Genomic DNA, 20,749 nt, shown 5'->3' on the forward strand with positions numbered 1-20,749 from the left:
TCAGAAATACTCTCACTGAAGAAAGGTCTGAATTTGGGATTTGTGTGAATCAGTCAGGAAGATAATATGACACATTGATTCCAGTGGGGATTGTGCCATGTTCCTGTGGAAAAGCCAAATAATAATAATAAAAAAACATATGTAGCTTCAGCACTGCCAAAAAAAACAAACCATTATACATCCCCAAGTAAACCGAATGTACCACTGCCTAAAAGCCAATGCATGTTTTCTGGTACATGATAAATAAACTGCAGTTATGTAAGAAATTGCAACTGAAATGCAAGTATTAATCTGCTATATTTTTACATTTTCTCAGTGGTATAGATCTGGAGAGATTCTGTGCCTTCTCCCATGGTTCTCTTCATATAACCTACATGTTTCATTTGTCTTTAGTTATATGAAGCCAAGGCTAGAACAAGGCAGGGTTAGGAAAAGATAAAGATTTTCAGTGAATTCTGATACCACTGATCAATTCAGAAAAGTGACATTGCACTTTATTCTTCTAAAAGTAAGGTAAAACTGAGCATAATCACTAAGATGAAAAGAAAATGGAGTTCACATTGCAGCATTCAGAAGTGCCAGAGAAAGAGACTTTGGATTTCTGAAAACTGATCAGATACTTGCACTACTTCCCATATTCATTAATTTTCTTTCAGACCGCATCAGCAAAGGAGAAAAGCAATATAACGTCTCGAGAAGGCAGTTCTGGGTAGAGAAAAGATGTTTCTGTGTCATCAGAGTTATGAGGATTTTGTTCATAACTATAGTCAGAGGCTAAAGGTGATTCTGACAGTTGAGGCAAACTGTAGAAGTACTGTCAAGTGACCTGTATGTAGGATTCCCATGTAAGAGAAGTTATCATTTAAGTCCATCAGCCTTAGCTTCTTTGACTAACTGACTATTATAAAAGGGAATGTTTGAGTGTGTAAGTTAGAAATCTTTTTGTGAATCTTTGCTTTTTTGGAGTAAATTTAAAGTATTGCTCTTAATGGTGGAGTATTTGAAAAATGTAAACTAAAATAAATGCTGTGGTTAGAACCTGCGTTTCTCTTGAGCTTTAACCACATGTGCCACTTCTGCAATTCTAGTTATTATGTAGAGGTTGAATTGGAAGTATTTCCCCGAGTTCAGGTTGCCCAGAGTTTGCCATTTTAAGGTCCCGTTTTCAGTTATGTATAACTTTGCCAAAGAATAATTGTTTGGTCTGAAATTTTCCGTGTAACTTTCTTTAGAAAAAGTTTTAAGAAAATTCCATCCAGACATTTCTCAAACTAAGTCAATGTTAAAGTAAAAGTGTTTGTGATTGTTTATAAATTTTTCGTTGAGTTTCACTGTCTACACTTTGCAGCGACAGCTAGAAATAGACCGAGTGGATAGCCATTGTTCTGGTGCCAAGGCAATGCCTTTTGCTTTTATAAGCTTTTGAAAAATCTCAGTTGGCATGCTCTCTGTTTTAAGAGTTTGGCAGCTCCGTTCCCTGTAGTTTCTTGGTTCGCTAAGTGTTCCCCAGCCTCAGCTTAGGGTTGTCTCTGAATTTGCTGTTCAGGCTGCTACTGGCCATCCAGATACTGATCCTGAGAGCATGGAGCCCTTCTGTTTTTCCCTGCCTGTGTCCTTACAGCAAAAGGAAAACATGGAAGGTGGAAGAAGAACAGATTTGCTAGATTACAGTCTCCCTGCAGTCTTAAGAGATTTCTTCTCAGAAAGTCATCATTATCGACCTTACAGTTGGGCCATTGATTGTTTTCTAGTTAGCACTTTTCTCTGTCTAGTAGAAACGATACTCTCTGAAACTGTGAAGACGCTTCACTAATAGAAAGTGAATGTTATAAAGCCAGACATAAACAGGTAAAGATGATCTTGTGAAGGCAAATGCCCCTACCTTGAAAAGATCTTCAAAAAAGCTTTAGCTTTAAACAGAAACCTTCTCATGTAGGACTTGGGAGCATGAGATATTTAAGTTTAGTATATTTAAAATTACTGAAGATAGTTGCTGTTGAAATGGATAGATCTGGCGTGTCTTTCAACAATAAAACTTGGCAAATGTCAGGACACTTCAGAATGCAGTTGGTTTAAATTATGTGTTTTTAATGAGTTTCAGTAAGCACTTAGTTTTCAGACATGCTTTGTTCTTCTTTGTCCAGTGCTTAAGCTAAGGTATTGATGGAAAAAGAGGAGGAATATGACAATTAATGTAAGAGGCTACTGACAGCAATTTTGACCCTACAAAAGCATTTCCCAAAATTTCAGTAACTGCACATTGCTGTATACAGAGATCTGTTGTGTATGCCATTTAATGCTATTTTAATTGTTTAGACTTATGGTATTTTTGGTTGTCTTTCATTTTTTTAAGGAAGTTTCATCTTTAGCCAGGCTTGAGTTTGTTCTGGCTTTCTTTCAAAGGGATTTCATTGGATGAAACTAAATGTGAATCAGAAATTAGTAGGAGAAATTATAAATATTTGATACGCCATTCTGATACCCAGAAAGCAGCTGTAAGCAGAGAACTGACAGCTAACTTCACAGCAACCAAGTAAAATAAAGTTTTGTTTGATATACTAAATCAATAAATGTTGGTTTACCTGGTCAGGTAAAGAAAAGACCACTAGAGCAGAAAATTTATATATATTTACAGGGAAAGAGCTACATGTTGATCAGCAAACACATGATAACCTTTTCTCTTCTAGCAGACATTCAATGGAATTATTTAGAGAGTACATGGTAATTAGAACCCCTGGGAGTGTCAGACATGTCCAAAGCATGTATTTTGTGTGTCCTGTGTATGTGCAACTGGATTGTTAAGCACTGAGCTCCATGTTTTTTATCTTCCAATTTTCAGGAATTAAATGGTTATGGTGTATACTGTTTAGACACCTAAGCACAGGATAAGCACCACAATTAGAGGCAGTCTTCATGTCTCATCCATCTTAAAATTCTGTATTGCATCTGGCATCTTCACACTCACACTTTGTGCAACCTGGGAAAGAGGAATGACGCCCATTAGCACAGCTAATATTCCTGTCCATGGGGCTATAAATAGGAGTCATTAGGATGGGTAATAGGGTTGTAGATATCATGGGACAATTTGGCGGATTTGTAAGTAATGGGAATGTGTGAATAAACCAAGAAAGCATTTCTTATGTTTTGTTTATAGATTTATCATAAGGCCCTTAAGGCTGGCATTATGCAAATATCCATGATGAAAATGATTTCCTACTGCTCTACAAGACGTCTAGGGCACAGAGACTCTTTTTTGGGTGGTTTATAGCAGTAATTACCCATGTCTGTTCTGTCATAGCGAAGATTTCCCAAAGAGGTTATTTGATAGCTATAAATTGAAAGATGATCATTTTTCTGAATCTACCCCATGATAAAGTGTTTTTTGTTGTTGTTTGTTTGTTTGTTTGTTTTCCTTGATTCCTTGATTTCCTTGACACCTAAGCCTCCGCTGTTTTGGCAAGAAATATCTTTTCTGGATAGGACACCTGTGTCACATTCAAAATTCAGGTTATTAAGATAATACAGCAATCATTATTCATCTTGCTAACCCTATCATATTGCTAAAAAGGCAAACAGCATCTTCACCCCATTTCTATCAGCATTATATTGAGTGATATTTTTACTAATTACTCTCTTGCACCAATTATTTATTCTGAACTGTTATTTTTGGCACTGTGTCATTATGCAAAAAGAGCCTGAATATTTTACTTTTTCCAAGATTAGTCCAATTGTCACTAGGGAGACTACTTGTGGAATGAAGAAATCAAATCTGTCCAAAAATGATGGCCTACTATTTCTAAGCAGTCTGAATAATGATATTTGTTCCTGTTTAAAGATACAGTTAAATCTCAAATGAATATTACTGTAATATAATGTGATTATATACTTGTCCTGTTTCATTTTTTTCCCATTTACCTTGTTTTATAAACATTTTGAGAAGCTTGAAAGAAAAGGGCTGTACCTTAGAGTATAAATAGTCGGTTAAGGACACAACATTCATTATTTTTTGGCTGCTGTACAAGTATTTTTGTATGTAAGTGTTCTCACTTCTGCTTATTCTGGTTTGATTTTGAGTATTGTCTGGTATGTGTAATCCCAAGGCAAGTTCAGATGAGACATGATTTTTTTTTTTTTTTTCTGGAAGGAAATTGACCGGTTTTTGAAATCAGTCCACTATCAAGTAGAGTTAGTACTGTTCTTGTTCATGCATTTGTTCATTTCAAGATATTTAGTCATTAATTCTTATGAAATAAATCAAGTGGTAAATCTATTAACATCCATGACATCTTGTCTGGATCTGGGGCCCACGTGGCTAGCAAACAACTGTTTACTCACTTACCTTCAATTTTTGAAAAATCTGTGATTTTTCCAGATGCTTCAAAATTGGCTGCTAGACTGTCTTGTCTAAAAAAAAAAAAAAATTTAAAAAAAAAATCCCTCTTCTTTCTCCAAATGAACTGCTATTTTGACATCATTCCAATTTCTTTCTTCCTTTTTCTTTTGGTTGAAGTTTCTGAAGAAAAAAAAAAAAAAAGTCAAACAATTGCAGACCTATTTTGGTTCAAATGAGGTGTCTATTATAGAGAAAAAATTTCTAACTGGCAATAGCTCAATTTTTAGTATAGTGAAGGTTCTGTAGTGTGTTACAGAAATTGATTTGAATATTGTTCTTATGCTGTTAAATCTCTTTGATATACATATGCCCAAAATGTCATTCACTAAGAAGAAAACATAAAATTTTATGACTTTTACAGTAATCAAATTATGTGGAAGTTGTACAACAGACAGACTGATTTGGCTATGTATATTGCTGTGTCCTGGAAATTGGAACTTCGGTCACAGGTTTTCTGCCACAGAAAATGTTACATAACTTTTTATGGTTACGTGATTATGTAGATACAACAGTGAATGGCTCGGTTTTTGAGATTTGCCATGATTTATGTTTTTAAAAGTAAACCATAATTTTAAGACATAATCTCATTTTCTGACTGAGCAAGCAATTCCAATTTGTGAAAGGTTAATGTCATCAAGTGAAGTCCACTGTAGCCTCAAATTGTTTGTCTGAAGACAGATGGATCCACCACCACTAGCTTCATCATTCCACTTTAAATAATCAGCTGAGGGTGCTGTATCTTGAATGTCTCCTTTTAAAGTTGAGAGCAGTATTTTAGTGCCTTATTTTTCACCAGTAGCATGGACGGTTTGCTTTATGGAACAACAGATTGTTTAGATTCCAGTTTATAAAGAATGCAGCTCATGGGATTCCTGGAGGTCTTCCTGACGGCCTGAAACATGTTTTTCTAAGACTTTACACAGCCTCCTAGTGAAATTCCTGAGCTGGTACAAAATCATATTGATTCTTTTTCTTGAAGCATGTTACGTGACTGTCCAAGCATACCCTATCTTACAAACCCTGAATGCTCATTACATTCCATGACTTTTTTTTCTTTGCATTCATTCTTACCAGTTCAGCTGAATAAACAACTACAGCCATCTAGTCCAACTGTCTATCGTGAGAAATTCTACTTTAAAAATTTTTTTAAAAAACCTGCATCTATGAGCATATTAATGTTTTAGTGAATGCTTAGGGGCAGAAGGCATCGGCTGTTCTTAAAAACAACAGAATAATTTAAGCACAGGAACACAGTTGTGTCCCGTATAAATAAATAAATAAACAAATAATAAATAAATAGAGAATTTAAATGATGACGAATTAATACAGCTTTGAAAAAATTACAGAAAAATCTGTCTACAGTCAATAAGAGGTTCACTTAAAAATCATCATCTGTCTTTAGATTATTCCATCTCTTTCCTCTTCTAATGGCAAGCATGAAAAGGACTTTCTGTGTTGACTCTAGAAAAATACTGTGGTGTCCCTTCTGTAAGCAGAAAGGTGCTATTTTACATTAGCATACCCATGGTTTACACACACACACTGGGAAATGTCCTGTAATAGAAAAGATATACCCAGAAATAAAATCATATTACTGCAAAATAAACAGGAAAAAAATGTATGGGTAAATGATTTTGTGCCTGTCTTTGGATTATTCCTTACAACTTTGAATAAAATGTCTGACATTTTTAGGCAATTTCAACTTGTTTTCAGGTTTATGAATTATAAGACTGTTGGAACTTAGAATGTGTAAGAATAAGTTCTATGTGAGTGAATGGCCTTGACATCCCAAGTTTTTATCTATTATACAGAGTTATGGACCATGGTTCTGAAAGGTAATTGATTTTCATTTTCGGTAGTTCTACCCAGAATGGTGAACTCCCAGTAGTTAGTACACATCAATATATGTCTGTATGTGGATAGGATAGGCGCTAGTTTTTCTATAAACAAGTATGCTGCAGGTTTGCAGTAACTTCTGTTTCCCTACTACCTTCTGCTAAAGGTACAGCTTGTTGAAGCTGAAATATATCACGTGAAAATCTAAATGGATGCAGTTTGGATGAAAATTAAGTACACATTTTTTAATAGGTTATCACATGTATTCACTGATTGCTTCTTAATAGCTTGACTTCAGCTCACATGATAAGCAAGCTTCTTCGTCTATAGTTAAGTGCCATACCGCATTGATTACTCAAGTATTTTGAAAAGAGTATTATTTTGAGATAACAAGTACTGGAATATGTGAAACACTGTGAATGGTATGACAACCCACACAACATTCATTTATGTACCTCAGATGGAGAGCAGAGTGAGATTTTTCTGTGTATTTCAATACAGAAGAATAAAATATTTCTGCATATTTGTTGTTACCCCGTGTCTGCTTTCCGAAGAAATCTGTCATCGAAATTTCTAGGAATTCAACTATATGTTGATATAAAGGAAAGGGTAACTCCATGTGATAGAAATGTCCTACCTACCCCAAAAAGTGACCCACTCACAATCACTCATGGGTTGAGCTTTCCCACACTCATTTGACTGTTCCTTTTTTCTAGCTTCTACCTGCAAGTGCAAGCAGAGCACAAGCATTCCTCATCAAGCCTTAAATATAAGTGCTGAGAATAAGTCACTTGTCTGCCAGGCCGGGTTACTTCTTGGTCAGAGAAACACAGAGCATGTGTTAAGGAACTGAGGTTTCCCAGGTTTTCAATGACTGCCTAGTGCTGATCTGTCTTCATTATTACAACAGAGTGGAGTTGTGCTAATGAGTAAGGGTAAATAATGATTCTCTGAGAATGATACTTGACTAGTGTTCTGTGCTGCAGTACTTTCTCTTTGTTATTTAATTACTCACTTTTTCATTCTCTCTACTTAACCACGTTTTTAAATGAAAACAGAACAAACAGAAATGAGAAGAAAAAATACCCCTATGATGATCATGCTCCTTTAAATGATCTCCTAAGAGAAGAAATACTCCTTGACGTGGATCTAAGAGCAACAAGAACACTACACTCCCTAGATTTCCTCCATTCATACAAGATAAATGGATATTATTTTCATAATGAGAATGAAAATGGCATCTTCTTTCACCATTGCAGTGGTCAGGTTATTAAAACTGTGTTAAAGGTATACAACTCTGTGTCATCAGGCACTTGCTCTATAGCTATGTAGAGACTGTGCTGTTTGTTTGGTCATCTTTGAAGAGTACCCATGGAGCCTCACTGAATACCAAGACCAGGCAAATAACAGTCAAACGAATAACAGAGCATGTGAAATAGTTTCAGTCAGAGCTGCAAGTCTAAGGAAACTGACAGCTTGAGCACACAGTTATTAAGATTTAGTAAAACTTTTCAGTGAGCCAACATTTTGCTTTTTTTTTTTTTTCCTTTATACTAGCCAAGGTACATAACATACAGTGGTGGTTGGTGGTCATACAAATTAAGTCTGGATGAAATGTACTCCTTCATCTTCCCTTACTTAGCAAAACACTAGAAGTTTGTGCAATGGAGTATCATATATCTTTATAGTCTGCTTAATGCAAGCCTCCTAGCTGTATAAATAATTTCATGTAGTAATTCTGTAAGATTAGGAAATGCTATTTTGAATGGGGAAAAGGAGAGCAGGGAAGAGAAGTGAGGGTTGTTTTGGTTTTGGATATTTTTTAGCTTTCGTGACTCGTATTCCTCCATTCCAATAAAATATATCTAATCTGTGACTATATGTTTCCCCTTTTTTCTAGTCCATTTCTGACATGGAGAGACATACAGCATATTATTGTCAGGACTTCTCGTGCAGGACATCTGAATGCTAACGACTGGAAAACCAATGCAGCTGGTTATAAGGGTGAGAACTTTCTTTCTTGTTTGCCATCAGAGACAACATCTTATTTGACATTTATGAAGAAGAACCAATTTCAAGTAATTTGTTTGTTGTGTTGTGCATAGCTTTGAGACTTTACAGGCTCAAGCTTAGGGGTCCTATCTTCTTTTTTATAAAGGAAAGCTCTTAAAATTACTAAAATAAAAAATGGCAGCTACAAAATGCATTGGCCAGATCCAATTAGTCCCTTTCAGCCCTATTTTGTGCACTGCTAAGAGAAAATTTAGTAAATCAGGTGTTTTAAAATTTTTCCTCATATAGACAGTATTCTGATAAAATAAAGTGAAGTTACAGCAGTTACTGGATGCAGACCGTGTTCTCATTTAGGATTGTTTACAATTTTAAAATGGCAAAATAACATTAAATGCTTTGATTAAAAATGGTGAAACACTATCTTTAAGTTTCTGATTTATATTATTCACTCTACATTATTTATATTTACATTTTTTATATGATTTAAGATAATATTAAATGCAGAACTATTAGTATTTGTAACTGGACAAAAATCGTACTCTTCAATCACAGAATCATAGAAGTGTAGAATCATAGAATTATAGAATGGTTTGGGCTGGAAGGCACCTTTAAAGATCATCTAGTTCCAATCTCCCCTGCCATGGGCAGGGACACCTCCCACTAAATCAGGTTGCTAAAAGCCCCATCCAACCTGGCCTCAAACATTTCCAGGGATGGGGCATCCACAGCTTCTCTGGGCAACCTGTTCCATTATCTAACAATCCTCAGAGTAAAAAATTCTTTCTTTTCATCTAATCTGAAGCTACTTTCTTTTAGTTTGTCCCATCACTACACACCCTGGTAAAGAGTCCCTCACAATCTTTCCCGCAGGCCCCCTTTAAGTACTGGAAGGGCACTATCGGGTCCCCCCAGGGCCTTCTTTGCTCCAGACTGAACAACCCCAACTCTCTGAGTGTCTCTTCATAGGGGATGGTCTCCATCTCTCTGATCATCTTTGTGCCCCTCCTCTGGACCTGCACTTACAAGTCCATGTCTTTCTTATGCTGGGAGTCCCACAGCTGAATGCACTACTCCAGGTGGGGTCTAAAAATAGTGGTGTAGAGGTGGAGAATTGCCTTCTTTGACCTGCTGGCCATTCTTGATGTAGTCAAGGATAAGGACTGGCTTTCTCGGTTGATCAACTAAATAATAAATACATTTGCAAGGTGGATTAAAACTGGCCCTTTAATCCCTCCAGTGTTGTATTTCAACATGCATTGGCTTCTGATTTCCATTCACTAAACTCCTACTGCTTTCAGTCTGGATTGCTTTAAAAAAAAAAAAAATAATACCAACAACCTGAAGGGCTTATTTCTGGTTCTTTTTTATGGGAATTCCACCCAAGACAGCAGTACTTCTTTTAAGATGAGTAGAAGTCTTGAGATTTGAACTGTTTTGTGCTAGGATCTCCTGAAAAAAAAAAAAAAAAAAGGTAATAAAGAACCATCAAATCTTTACCCTGGTTTCACTTTAAAACTGAAGCCTAGCATTAATCTATTCCAGAACAAGTCACTGCTACCATAGAGCATCCTTAATATATCGTTCTGACCTATGACATTTCTTCTGCAACTGAATAGGAACCAAAAAAAAAAAAAGTTTTCATTTTTGGATCCAAACCAGACTCTAACTACAGACGATAGTTTTAAATGGGTATTTGACTCCAGCCCCCTCACCATGCAAAGGTTCTGACATTCAAGAGCCTGCTTTTGTCCCATTTACAACAAGCTCATGCCCACATGCAGAAACGCATACAGTGAGAAATAGATACTTCCTTAATTGCAATAACATTACAGTATTTGTTATTGTGAAACATATCCCAGGATTTAAAAAGTTTTGGCAGGACTTTGTGACTGTATTATCATTTTGTTGGAACTATCTGAAATTCAAACAATGCTTTTCAAGTAGCATAAAATAGAATGTTTTTTCCCCCAGCTCACTTCCAAAGTTCTATATTTTTATATTTTTCCACTTGTTGCCCAAGAGAGCCAAATACCCTGTAAGGCATTTCACAGCAGCTGTCACTCATTAGCTAAGGAGAAGTCACACTAATGCACCAGCAGTAGCAGCAGTGGCAGCAGGGTTTGCACTCTTACACCACTAGTGCCTGCTTATTCTGAATCCTTCGATCCACACATTTTTCTATGTATTGTAGCAGATAAATTGTGAGGAAAAGGGCTGAAAAAGTTTTCTGCTCCACTTTTGCAAAATCATGAACATAGGTAAGCTCAGATGGGTGACTGGGACTCAGGAAATACAACTTGACCTGGCAGAGCTCTGCTGTAGACTCCATGGTGGAATTGAAAAAGAGGAAGACAAACGGAGTGCCTCGACCTCTGTGGAGCTCAGGAATCAACTTTAACCCAAATAAAAGCACCAGTTTTAACTAAATTATTTTGGCAACTTAGGCTGAGCAAATGGTTCCAATAAAATCCAGCTCTCTTTAAACCTCTGTTGCTTTTGGAAGAAGGAGAAGCAAAAGATTTAGATTAAATCACAACATCCAAACCTGAACTCAAAAGGGGGTTTGCACACCGCTGCTGGAAAGGCTGAAACAGTTTTTTTACTACTGCACGTGGCAATATTTAGTATAATATTACACTATTATCCTTCACTGTTGCCAAGAGTAACAATTAAAGTATGGTTTTTCATAGATGAATTACTCTGATCAGACTGAGTTCCTCAAGGAATTGTATCATAATTTTGTTGATGGCAAGATCCATATTTGTTCCAGGGCATGTTCTTAACAGGAGAAGGGGTGGAAGATTTTTTCTAAATTAACTAAAGTAAAGGCAGTCACAAGAAACAATCTGCCTTTCTTCTATGCGTCTGGAAAAGAAAGAAAAAAATGAAGAGAAAGAGAAGGACTGGCTTGCTCCTTTAGAAAGAAGAGCTGAAAGGGTAAAAACAACAAAAACTTGGAAGAACCTCTCTCTCAACAAAGGGTCAGCAAGAGCTGGTAGTTGAAAGTGGGTCAGCATGCTTTTCAGTGGACTGCTTTGCTGGGCTGCATGGCAACACTGTCCCTCGCTGTAGTCCCTTGCAGTGCTTCTCCATTGCAGAACACACAGAAGGAGCAATCATTATTGGTTGCAAGATCTCTGTTTTTTTACATCTTACATTCATAAAAAGAAAGATTAATTCATGAAAAGCACTTGAGCCAGCCAGTCGATTTGCTAAAGCAATGCCCATATTTGTTTAGTTTTCTGGCAAGTAAACAGCATTCATTAAATGCATGTCAATAGAATTAAGCCAGAACTGTGTAGGAATTTTTTCTTGGTAATTTTTTTTATTATTGTTTTGGTGCCAACCTGCATGCATCTTTACTCAGGAACCTATTACCTAGCAGGCTTAAGAAGAAAGACTTGGATACTTATTTTGGAGTATTCTCTGGTCTAGTCAGTTGTATGTAATATTTGTCACTAGATAGAGATACATAATGGTCTATTTCACTTCAAAATCAGATTTACTTTTTATAACTAAAACAGTTAATTAACTGATTATATGCAAAAATACTAGAGAACATCTGTTTTTGTGAAGATACCAAAATATTTGGTCTGGTTTTGCTATGGCAGATCGGTATGCAAAGGCTCCTTGTTGTGTCTATTGTTTGGTCAACAACAGAGCATGCAAATGCATTCATAAAAAGGGAATGCTGTGTTAATGCCAACTTGTCTCTAGGTTGAAAAATACAGAATGAAACACTGCAATTCTATGAACAATGATCAAATCATCCGAACAATTCTTTATATGTAAGAGAAGCTCCAAATACTGTCAAATACTGTCTCTGGGGAAACAGACCATTTGGAGTGAAGGAATAGCACAAATTTGCGGGGAGATTTTTAGAGAACATCCTTCAGTCTTCATGGCTCTAAAGTATGGATAATAACATTTCAGTACAGTGAAATAAAACGCTACTGAAAGATAAAGGAAAATCAAAACTCTAGACCCTTTTTTTTTTCATTTTGGGCCATTCCCCAGCCCAGTGGAGTTACCCTTCTACAGAAACTGAGTTATCTCTTGTGCCAGGGAGTGACAGACTAGTAGAGATAAGTCTCATCCATTTAGATTTTAGATTAATCAAAGTTTCTGCTGCTTTAGGAAAGTGCTCACTTAATGGTTTATGGCCTTTTAATATAATTGTTTAATTATAAATTTTAATAAAACTAGTCATCATTCTTGTTGTGAGCAGGGCACTACCAGTGCTGAGAATGAGGAAGAGATGAGACTATCTGTGTTCCTATGACTGCCCAGATTTGAATTGTTGTAGGATGATGAGTAACCAAGCTGAAATTCAGATTTGTGTGAGAAAGTCTTCACAACAGTATGCATATTTCAGAGAAGACAAGCTATTCATAAATACCCTGCTGCATATTTTAAATATTTTTTAAATTATATTTTGAAATCATTGTTAGAAGCTGGCTTAAGACTTTGAAAAACAGAAAGCATTTCATGAGCTGGTATGTCAACCAATCAAAGCCATTCATCTATCAAAAGGCCTTCAGTCTTACAGCTGCCAGCTGACATTTACATACGGCATTAGTAGCCAATAGCAACTCCTACCCAGCCATAACACCATACACATGGTGCATGGAGCATGCCGAACATGGGCTTTGAGTTTGGCTGTTGTAAGGGCCCAGGTTGGGGTGGTATGGCAATCTGACAACAAACACATGAAATTGCATTGGTCTTACTTTGTAGGAATGAAGAAGACTATATCCTATGCAAGCTAGACTAATGATTTCTTTTTTTTTTTTTTTTAATCTTTCAAAAGATAAAGCCAATATTTTCAGGTTGACAGCTTAGAATGCTGTCAGTAAATTACCTGCTCAACCTGCTGAGGAGCATGGGCAAATGCAAACTCTCTCACATGTGACGTGTTTATCATGCTCTCCGAGGGCTCTGTTGGCTCAAGGCACCTGTTTCCTCACCAGGAATACCCTTAGCACCTTGTCTTCTGACCACCTGCTCCTCTCCAGAGGCCCATGGCTTCATTGCCAAGGCACCGCAGATGTATTTCTGCAACTATCCACCACACAGGGAATCCCGTTAAGTCAGATTTTGCATCCAAATGCATTAGTTCTTGAAAAAAGCTCCAGCTCAGTACTGCCATTCTCTAAACTACTAGTGTAAAGGTAACATCAGAAGAACCTGACACCTAGAGTCCTATTTACCAGTCATTAAGCCACAGGATTTTAATATTGTTGAATGGAAACAAAAATATAACATACCATTTACAAAGGGTTCCACAAACCAGAATCTTGAATAGGCAGCTGAGAGCAAGAGTTCTGGAAAAACAAATGTGTGTTCAGAAAGACAATCTAGCCTTATCTTACATGTATATGACCTAGTCTTCAGCAAAGGCAGATGTAACGTCTGAGAGAAAGACTAGCACTTACCTACATAGACAGGCATTAGTATTGCATTAGTTGAACTGTTTACATTCATTTGAATGCTTTTTGCCATGCTTGGAGGTTGTTTGTCATCAGGACACCATTTAGTTTAGCAAAAGGGAATTAAAATTAATAGCTAGTCTAACAGCGAGCAGAAGTGTCACCCCAGCAGACAGAATATGTAAGATAGAAAAAGGTCTGTGCCCTCAGGAATCCCACAGCCATCTTTAAATATCACAGGAATCACGAGGTCAATACTATAAAGTTTATCATGACTTCTAACAAAGACCATTGCTGTCGTTAGAGAAGATATGGGGTGGTGGGATTTGGAAATGAAGATGGTGGAGGAAAAAGAGCATAAAAAAATGTTTTTTGTTTTTTTAGCAGCAAGTTTAAAATGATTCATGCTTTTTATTTAATGGTCACTGCAACTTTTAATGATGGCTTTTGTTTCCTTTCCACATGTAACAGTTCAGCTGGCAGCTACAAATAATGTTTTTGAAAATGTAATATTCAAATTGCATTAGGAATGTTTCGGTATTTCATATGTTAGACCCAAACAAATAGCAGTGTATCCAAACTATGCTGGTCTTGAGTGAGACCTAAAAGACCTCTTTGGGATTTGGGGAAGGTAGCTGGAAAATATATTGGATTCTGCAGCCTCAGTCACAGTTGTTGGATATATTATTTTTTACCTAGCACAAAGTGAGATCCACCCAATGTTGCTTTCAGTTGAAAGATGCGTAAAATCAGAAATACATCTGTATAGTTCCAGAGATGGAGAAGTACAAAGTAGGAGAAGGAATCTCTGAGAGAAGCCAGGGAGGTGTCATTACTTCTCCCAACCTCAAACTCTTCATTGTCAAAGCTTCTCATTACTCATCTGCTCTGAAGCACTCTGTTCCCTGCTGGCTCTGAAAAGCAAGGAAAGGAACTGTGAATTTAAAATAGAATATAATCAGAAACTTCAGGCCTGTGCTGGGATACATAAAGAAAAAGTAGATTGACATTTTGTGTTACAGTTGGTTGCTTTCCTGGAATCATATATTGTGAGTCCAATTTACACCTATTTTAAAATGTAAATGAAATGGTTCTAAAACAGGAGTAACAGCAGGCAAAAAGCAAAATTAGGCTTTAAATTTCTATTATAATAGCACTCAGAATTGTCACCAATCCATGATCAGCTCAATAGACAAAGAATTTTAAAAGATAGTACCTCTGCTGAACAACTGACAGACTTGATGTCCATCTGTCCTAGATACCAAGCTATGTACAACTACTATACTCTGCAACTCCTAATATTCCAGACATTGCAAAGTGGACTGTCAGCACTAACAGGATGTATACCATGGGAATTATAACTTTTGATGTTATTTTCTTTCAGCAAGCCCAACTCAGACCTTTAGCAAAACTCTGGAAAGGTTTGGGGGACAGGGAGGTAGGGAGAATAGAGGAACAAAGTCTTCCCCTAAGGACTCATAACCTAAGAGTCTACCACTTAATTTGAAGTATAGATTTCCATTTTACAGTCTTAAGAAAGAAGAGCCATGACCTATGAATTTAATAAGTGAATGATAAACTGATACAATTCTTCAGAGTAGAACACTTATATACAATGAAGACTGCATTTTAAAAGAAAACCCCTAAAAGTTATATGCAGTTGCATGAACCATTTACATGCTAATTGTTGAAACAGAACATTTGTGAGGATGTTCCAGATAATAGTCTAGCTGTACTTGTATTACATCCATGGCAGTGGTAAACATCTTATGCATGGGGTAATTCTATCTTTTTTTAAGAACAACACTTGCCTTTGGGATCACCAAAGCTCTTCATTGCTGCTGCATTGCTTCAGTGTTCTGCTATAACGATAAAACTGGCAGTTGTTTATTATCAGAGTGTCTCTACTTCAGTGGGCCAAGGATTCAGGCTGGTTAGGAAGCAGTTCACGCCATCTGCTACCTGGTCTTTTAAGCATCTAGAGCATCTTAGTAGGATCTAGAACATGTAGTATTAATAGGGAAAGATGCATGCTACCGTAGGACAACTGAGATCAGTTAGATGTCTGAAGCTGTGTGTAACTACAGCATTTTTTCTCTCTGGAAAAATCAGCTCATCAGTGCTGCTTTTAACTCAACAGATACAGAAATTCACCCACAAGGCCTATTACCAGTGCTACTGATCCAGAAATGTGCATAAAATTGGCTTAACGTTTAACTTCCTTTTGCTTTGGGTTATTGATCAAAACCTACCACATATTTCTATAGTGACCATGTGAAGTCTTCTTAGCAAATTAGTATTTTCGCTGCTTTGGGGTGAAGTTAGTGTTGTTCAAGTTAGAAAAATCACCATCATTGTTATTAAATAATTTGCAATATACTTCAATAAAACTCTGCACATTTGTGTGTGTCCTTCCTCTGCTGAAATCTGCTGCAGCCCTATGCTTAGTCAGGAATGAGTTTGAGTTTAAATGTCCCTCTGGAGCACCAATACTTCAGAACAGACACAGCCGCTGTGCAAGACAGAACAAGGAGGAGGATGTTCTGCACCATGTGTCTGATACACCTGGCAGCACAGAATTGCTCTCTTTGTGTCTCCTGCTAACAGTCTGTCAGCATTTCCTCTTACAGTCTCTTTACCTTATCTGTCATCATCTGTTCTGACACACAGCCTAGCATAGCAGCTCTTACCAAAATGTGTTTTTATTGTTTGATAGAGTAAAATGACATTTGGCTGCTTTTATTAAGTTATTGGGGAATCCTAAATGTACCTCTGAGGGTAAATTTGCTCCTAATAAAGGAAACTAATACATTTTCTTAAAAAGTATTCCATGGTGCAATCCCAAACTAATTTGTTTTGTTTAAAGAAAACTTGCAAGCTGCCATGTTTTGCAAATGGATCCTCGTGCCTTTCAGAAGAAAACATTACATAAAAAAGACTATCACTGAGTTAGAAAGATATAGTTTCTTTTACTGTAGGTGGTCCCTAGCCAACTTTATTTCAGCAAACTTTTTTTCCCCCTTCTAAATGCACATAATCCTTAGATTTATTCTATTCACGTAAGCTGGCACATTTTAGGCAATATAAATGAATGTCTTCAGTAGAGGCTTTATGATTCATGACCAAATGCTGATCAGAGAAGAAGCAGCTTGTCTGTCTTAGCCATCACCAGCCAGCAATAGTCAGTTTTCCTCTTCTGTCACAACCCTGCTCCTTTAGAGGCAGAGAATTAAACCAGTCTTCCTGGTCACTCTGCTGAGGTTTTCAGCAAAGTACACGGGTACTTTGACACTCGGGAAAATGTCCCCATGTGCAGGGCACAGTAGATACCATGTGCTCTAAGGACAACATTAACATGATCTAACCATATTTAAGCAAGCTCTGAGAAGCGAATCAGATACTTGCCTGGGCCTTGCTGTATGCAGGGGAGAACCTGGTAGGGCCATGCTGGGTACCCAGGGGTACCCAGTGCTGACCACTGACTGTGAGATGGCTGAATCCCAAGACTAGAGAATTCTGCCTTGTGGTTGCTAACATTCATGAGAGAGGGAAACATTTGGGTGGTACTTGCTATAAGTATTAGTATAGGTTGACAGTGGTGCCCCAAAAGTGCCATTTGCTCTTAGTCCTCTTTGTCAACCAGTAGCTATGCTTAATAACCACGTTTTAAATTCCTGAAGCAGGTAAATACTGCCAAAGTGTGAATACTAATGTGATCTTAGATTTAATTCCCTGATGTTTTAAGGTTGTGTATTTTAGGTCTGGTTTTTGTGTCAGCAGTCTCAGCAGGTGATGTACTGTCAGATTTGCATACAGAAACAAAGGTACACTGGCTGCAAGAGGTTTAGCTTCTACTAGCTGTTCCACTAGTGCTCCTGGGAGGTCCATAATTTACTTATCAGTGAATAGGAGCTTTCAATCAGACAAATCTGTAAAATCTAGAGGAGTGATTGTGGTGTGTTTTTTTTTTGGGGGGGTGGAGGGGATTGGGGAGAGGGGGCAGCAAATCAATTGTCAAGTTGATCCACAGTTACTATATTATTGGTGGAATCATTTGTACTGATACAAAAATCAGTAATCGACATGAACACAACTAGGAGATTAATCAACATATTCTGCTATCCTCTGTCTACTAACAGAGTCTCCTCAGTTTCTCATTGTGCATCTTTGTAGCTGCTACTTTTAAGACAAATTTATTGGACAATTTTCTGTCCTTTAATTCCTCCTGTAGTGTGACTGTAAGATTAAGAACTCAATTTTCTTCCATCCCTGCTGTCTTTAAAGATACCTGGACTTAAGGGAATCATACAGGAAGGGGGGACTGGGTTTGTTATTTGTTTTGTCCTTAAGTAGAAAAATTTAAGGTTTGGTTCTCTATAAAATATAAAATTTCAAATCTTGTACTTAATGTAAAAATCATGAGGGATTTGATTTTATAACAAAGAGTAAAAAAGAATGTTCTTGCACTTCTGTGTTATTGGCTTGCAAAGCAGTTATATGTTTCAGAAATCACATCCAGTTATCGCAAATTACTGGTCATAGGTTGACACAAACCAGGGAATTTAGAGTTAAGGAGATGGCCAAAACAAGATGAATTCTCATTCAAGATCAATGCTCTTTTAGTTAATACAAGTTAATACAAGACAAAACAAAATGAAAATAGTTTAAGCATTGTCCCATTGTAGCACTTCTCCTTTCTTGTCCATTAGTTTTATTCAGACTCTCTTTTCATTTGCAATGTGAAGCATTCTAATATACTAAGCAAACAACAGAAACTTAAAGTAATATAGAATTAGAGGTTTATATCTGCAAATAAACTATCAAACATAAAAGACATGCTACTGCATGTTGACTTGAAGGATATATATGATCAAAGTAACGTAAGAGTCTCACATCTTCTAGTCTTGCTAAGCAACATTTAAGAAAATCAAAGTATAAGGGGCATTTTAGACTCTTATTTTGCAGCTTTTTTTTTGGATGAGTCTGCAGCAAGATCCTAAGGTAGCATAAATGAACAGACCATAATTTACATACCAAATAGCTAAATCTAGCTGAGGACAGCTGCATATCCTCATTTGAAAAACTGAAGTTATGGACATTTCAGAATCATTAAGTACTTGATGTGTGTGTACGAAATGCTTATATTTCCGATGCTGCTTTCATGGTATAGAAAATTAAAGGACAAAATTATAGTGGGGAGAAAATATTCTAAATTGTTTTTCATCAGATGAGCAAAATAACAAGGAAGGCTTAGCATCTAAGCTACTGATGAGAGATCTTGATGACAGGCAATGAAACTCCAGCCTAACAAATCAAGTTTAGCTACACTGAAGCACTGGAAGTGCTGTATTATCAGTGTCTGGGCCCAGGTTTCCTGCAGTTTGCATGATGCTGTGTTATGATTTATCAGCTCCAGCCATTCATATTTCTCTCAGTCAAGTGGGATATACATTTTGCCTTTAGATTTGGGGGTAGCTTTGCATCTTCTTTGTACATAAATAAGAAAGTTATTGAATTTTCAATAGCAGATTCAGACAAAAACAAAGGGATTATGAAAAGCTGGGGAAGTCTATCCAGCAGCTGAGCAGGCCTTGGTTTCATGCTGCACTAATAGAGGAACTGCTGTACGGATAAATAAATGGACTTTAGCTCTGGGAAATGTTATTTTCTGTAATGATAAGAAGAGCAAAGAGATCAGCTAAAACTCAATATTTACTTTGTGTTCCAGGAGTTTCTCTGAAACTAGTCCTGCATCTGTAAAGCTCTGTGCATGACTGTGATTTTGCAAAAATAGAAATAGGTCAGTTTGCATTGCTGTGTGAGTAGAGAGAGGATTCAAGAATAGTTCTGCCCACCGATACCTTGAGCACCAGGAGATCACAGTTCTCAGCCCTCAAGTTCAACAAGAGAAGCGAGCTATTTCTTAACCACCAGCTTACATTACACCAGTTTCACATTCCAATTCCATCTCTGAAAGCAAAATATCTTCTTGCAGAACAGCCCTGTACCCCCTCTAACATGGTCAATGATTCCTAGCAACAATCAAGCCTAGTACTAAATCACAGCAGTGATAATGTAGAGCACTTCAGTGCAAGGTCCTGGGGCATTTTGCACTTGCAGTCACCTTATCTCATTCTGCGGTGATCAGTACCTTTCAAATATGGCTTTCCTATCAGTGTTAATAGAAGTGAGCTCAGTACCATTTGCATACAAATCAATGGCTGTTCCAGTTGCTTACCAGAAGACATTTATGGTCCTTTGTAGACCATCAAGGTCATTTTTTCCCTCTGGGAGAGGCACTCTGGCACTGAGTTCACAGCAGTACCATCACATACACAGATGAAGGGGTGCAATTTGAAGGCAGTAAGAGACAAAATCTGCTTTTTTCTCTGAGATACGGGGGATCAGCTACTTTTCTTAACTCTGTGATGGTTTCTTAAATTGCTATTATTTAGTCTTTGAAAATGATGGGCCTCTCCTGGTACCTGCAGCTGCTAACCAACCCACTGGACCAAGGGCTTTGAAGTGCAAACATTGCAGACAGCCAAATGTTAGCTGTCTGGAAGCTTCTGCCATGGAAGGCTTTAGGAGCGCCCCTGACTGTCAGGATGTTTTGATTCGAATTGGAAGGCCTTTCAAGAAAAAGAAAAAAAAAGTATTTTTGTTTTAACTGTGGAAAAAAAAAAAAAGCCAGCAAGTGCAAAACTTTTTACTCCCACCTCTGTTCTCATGCAAGAGAGTTCAGGCATTGAATGTCATAATTGTCATGGACAACTAACACAACCCTATAACTTCGGGTGAAAAAAAATTCTCCTGAATGAAAAATGAGCACTACTATCTTGAAAGTAATTTTTAGGGTTAGAAAGGTAGAAAGTTCACTTACTAGATTTTGGTTTTATTTTTTTAATGTGCATATCAGGGCTAAAAGGCCATTTCTAGTGTTTGCTGGCTTAAAAGCCACTTTAAATTTTAGTCAGAAGCTCACTGTCTGTCATGGCGGCATTGTTAGGTGGTCTTCTGACCTCATTTCTGGGTGAGCAAAGGGAGTTAAGGAGAAGTTTGTCTCTTCTTTCAGGTC

General features: G+C 37.1%; 1 protein-coding gene across 1 annotated transcript in view; it reads left to right on the top strand.

Annotated features, from left to right (window-relative positions):
* PCSK5 (proprotein convertase subtilisin/kexin type 5) overlaps positions 1 to 20,749 on the top strand; it is a gene marked incomplete at its 5' end in the record, with an annotated part of 197,611 nt that overhangs the window by 143,800 nt on the left and 33,062 nt on the right. The window contains one exon of the mRNA XM_083817086.1: positions 8,130 to 8,233. Within this exon, the coding sequence (XP_083673212.1) occupies positions 8,130 to 8,233 (104 nt within the window). The remainder of the gene's footprint in view (positions 1 to 8,129; positions 8,234 to 20,749) is intronic.

Source organism: Anser anser (genome assembly GCF_964211835.1).
Source record: "Anser anser genome assembly, chromosome: Z".
In the NCBI taxonomy this organism is placed as follows: Eukaryota; Metazoa; Chordata; class Aves; order Anseriformes; family Anatidae; genus Anser; species Anser anser.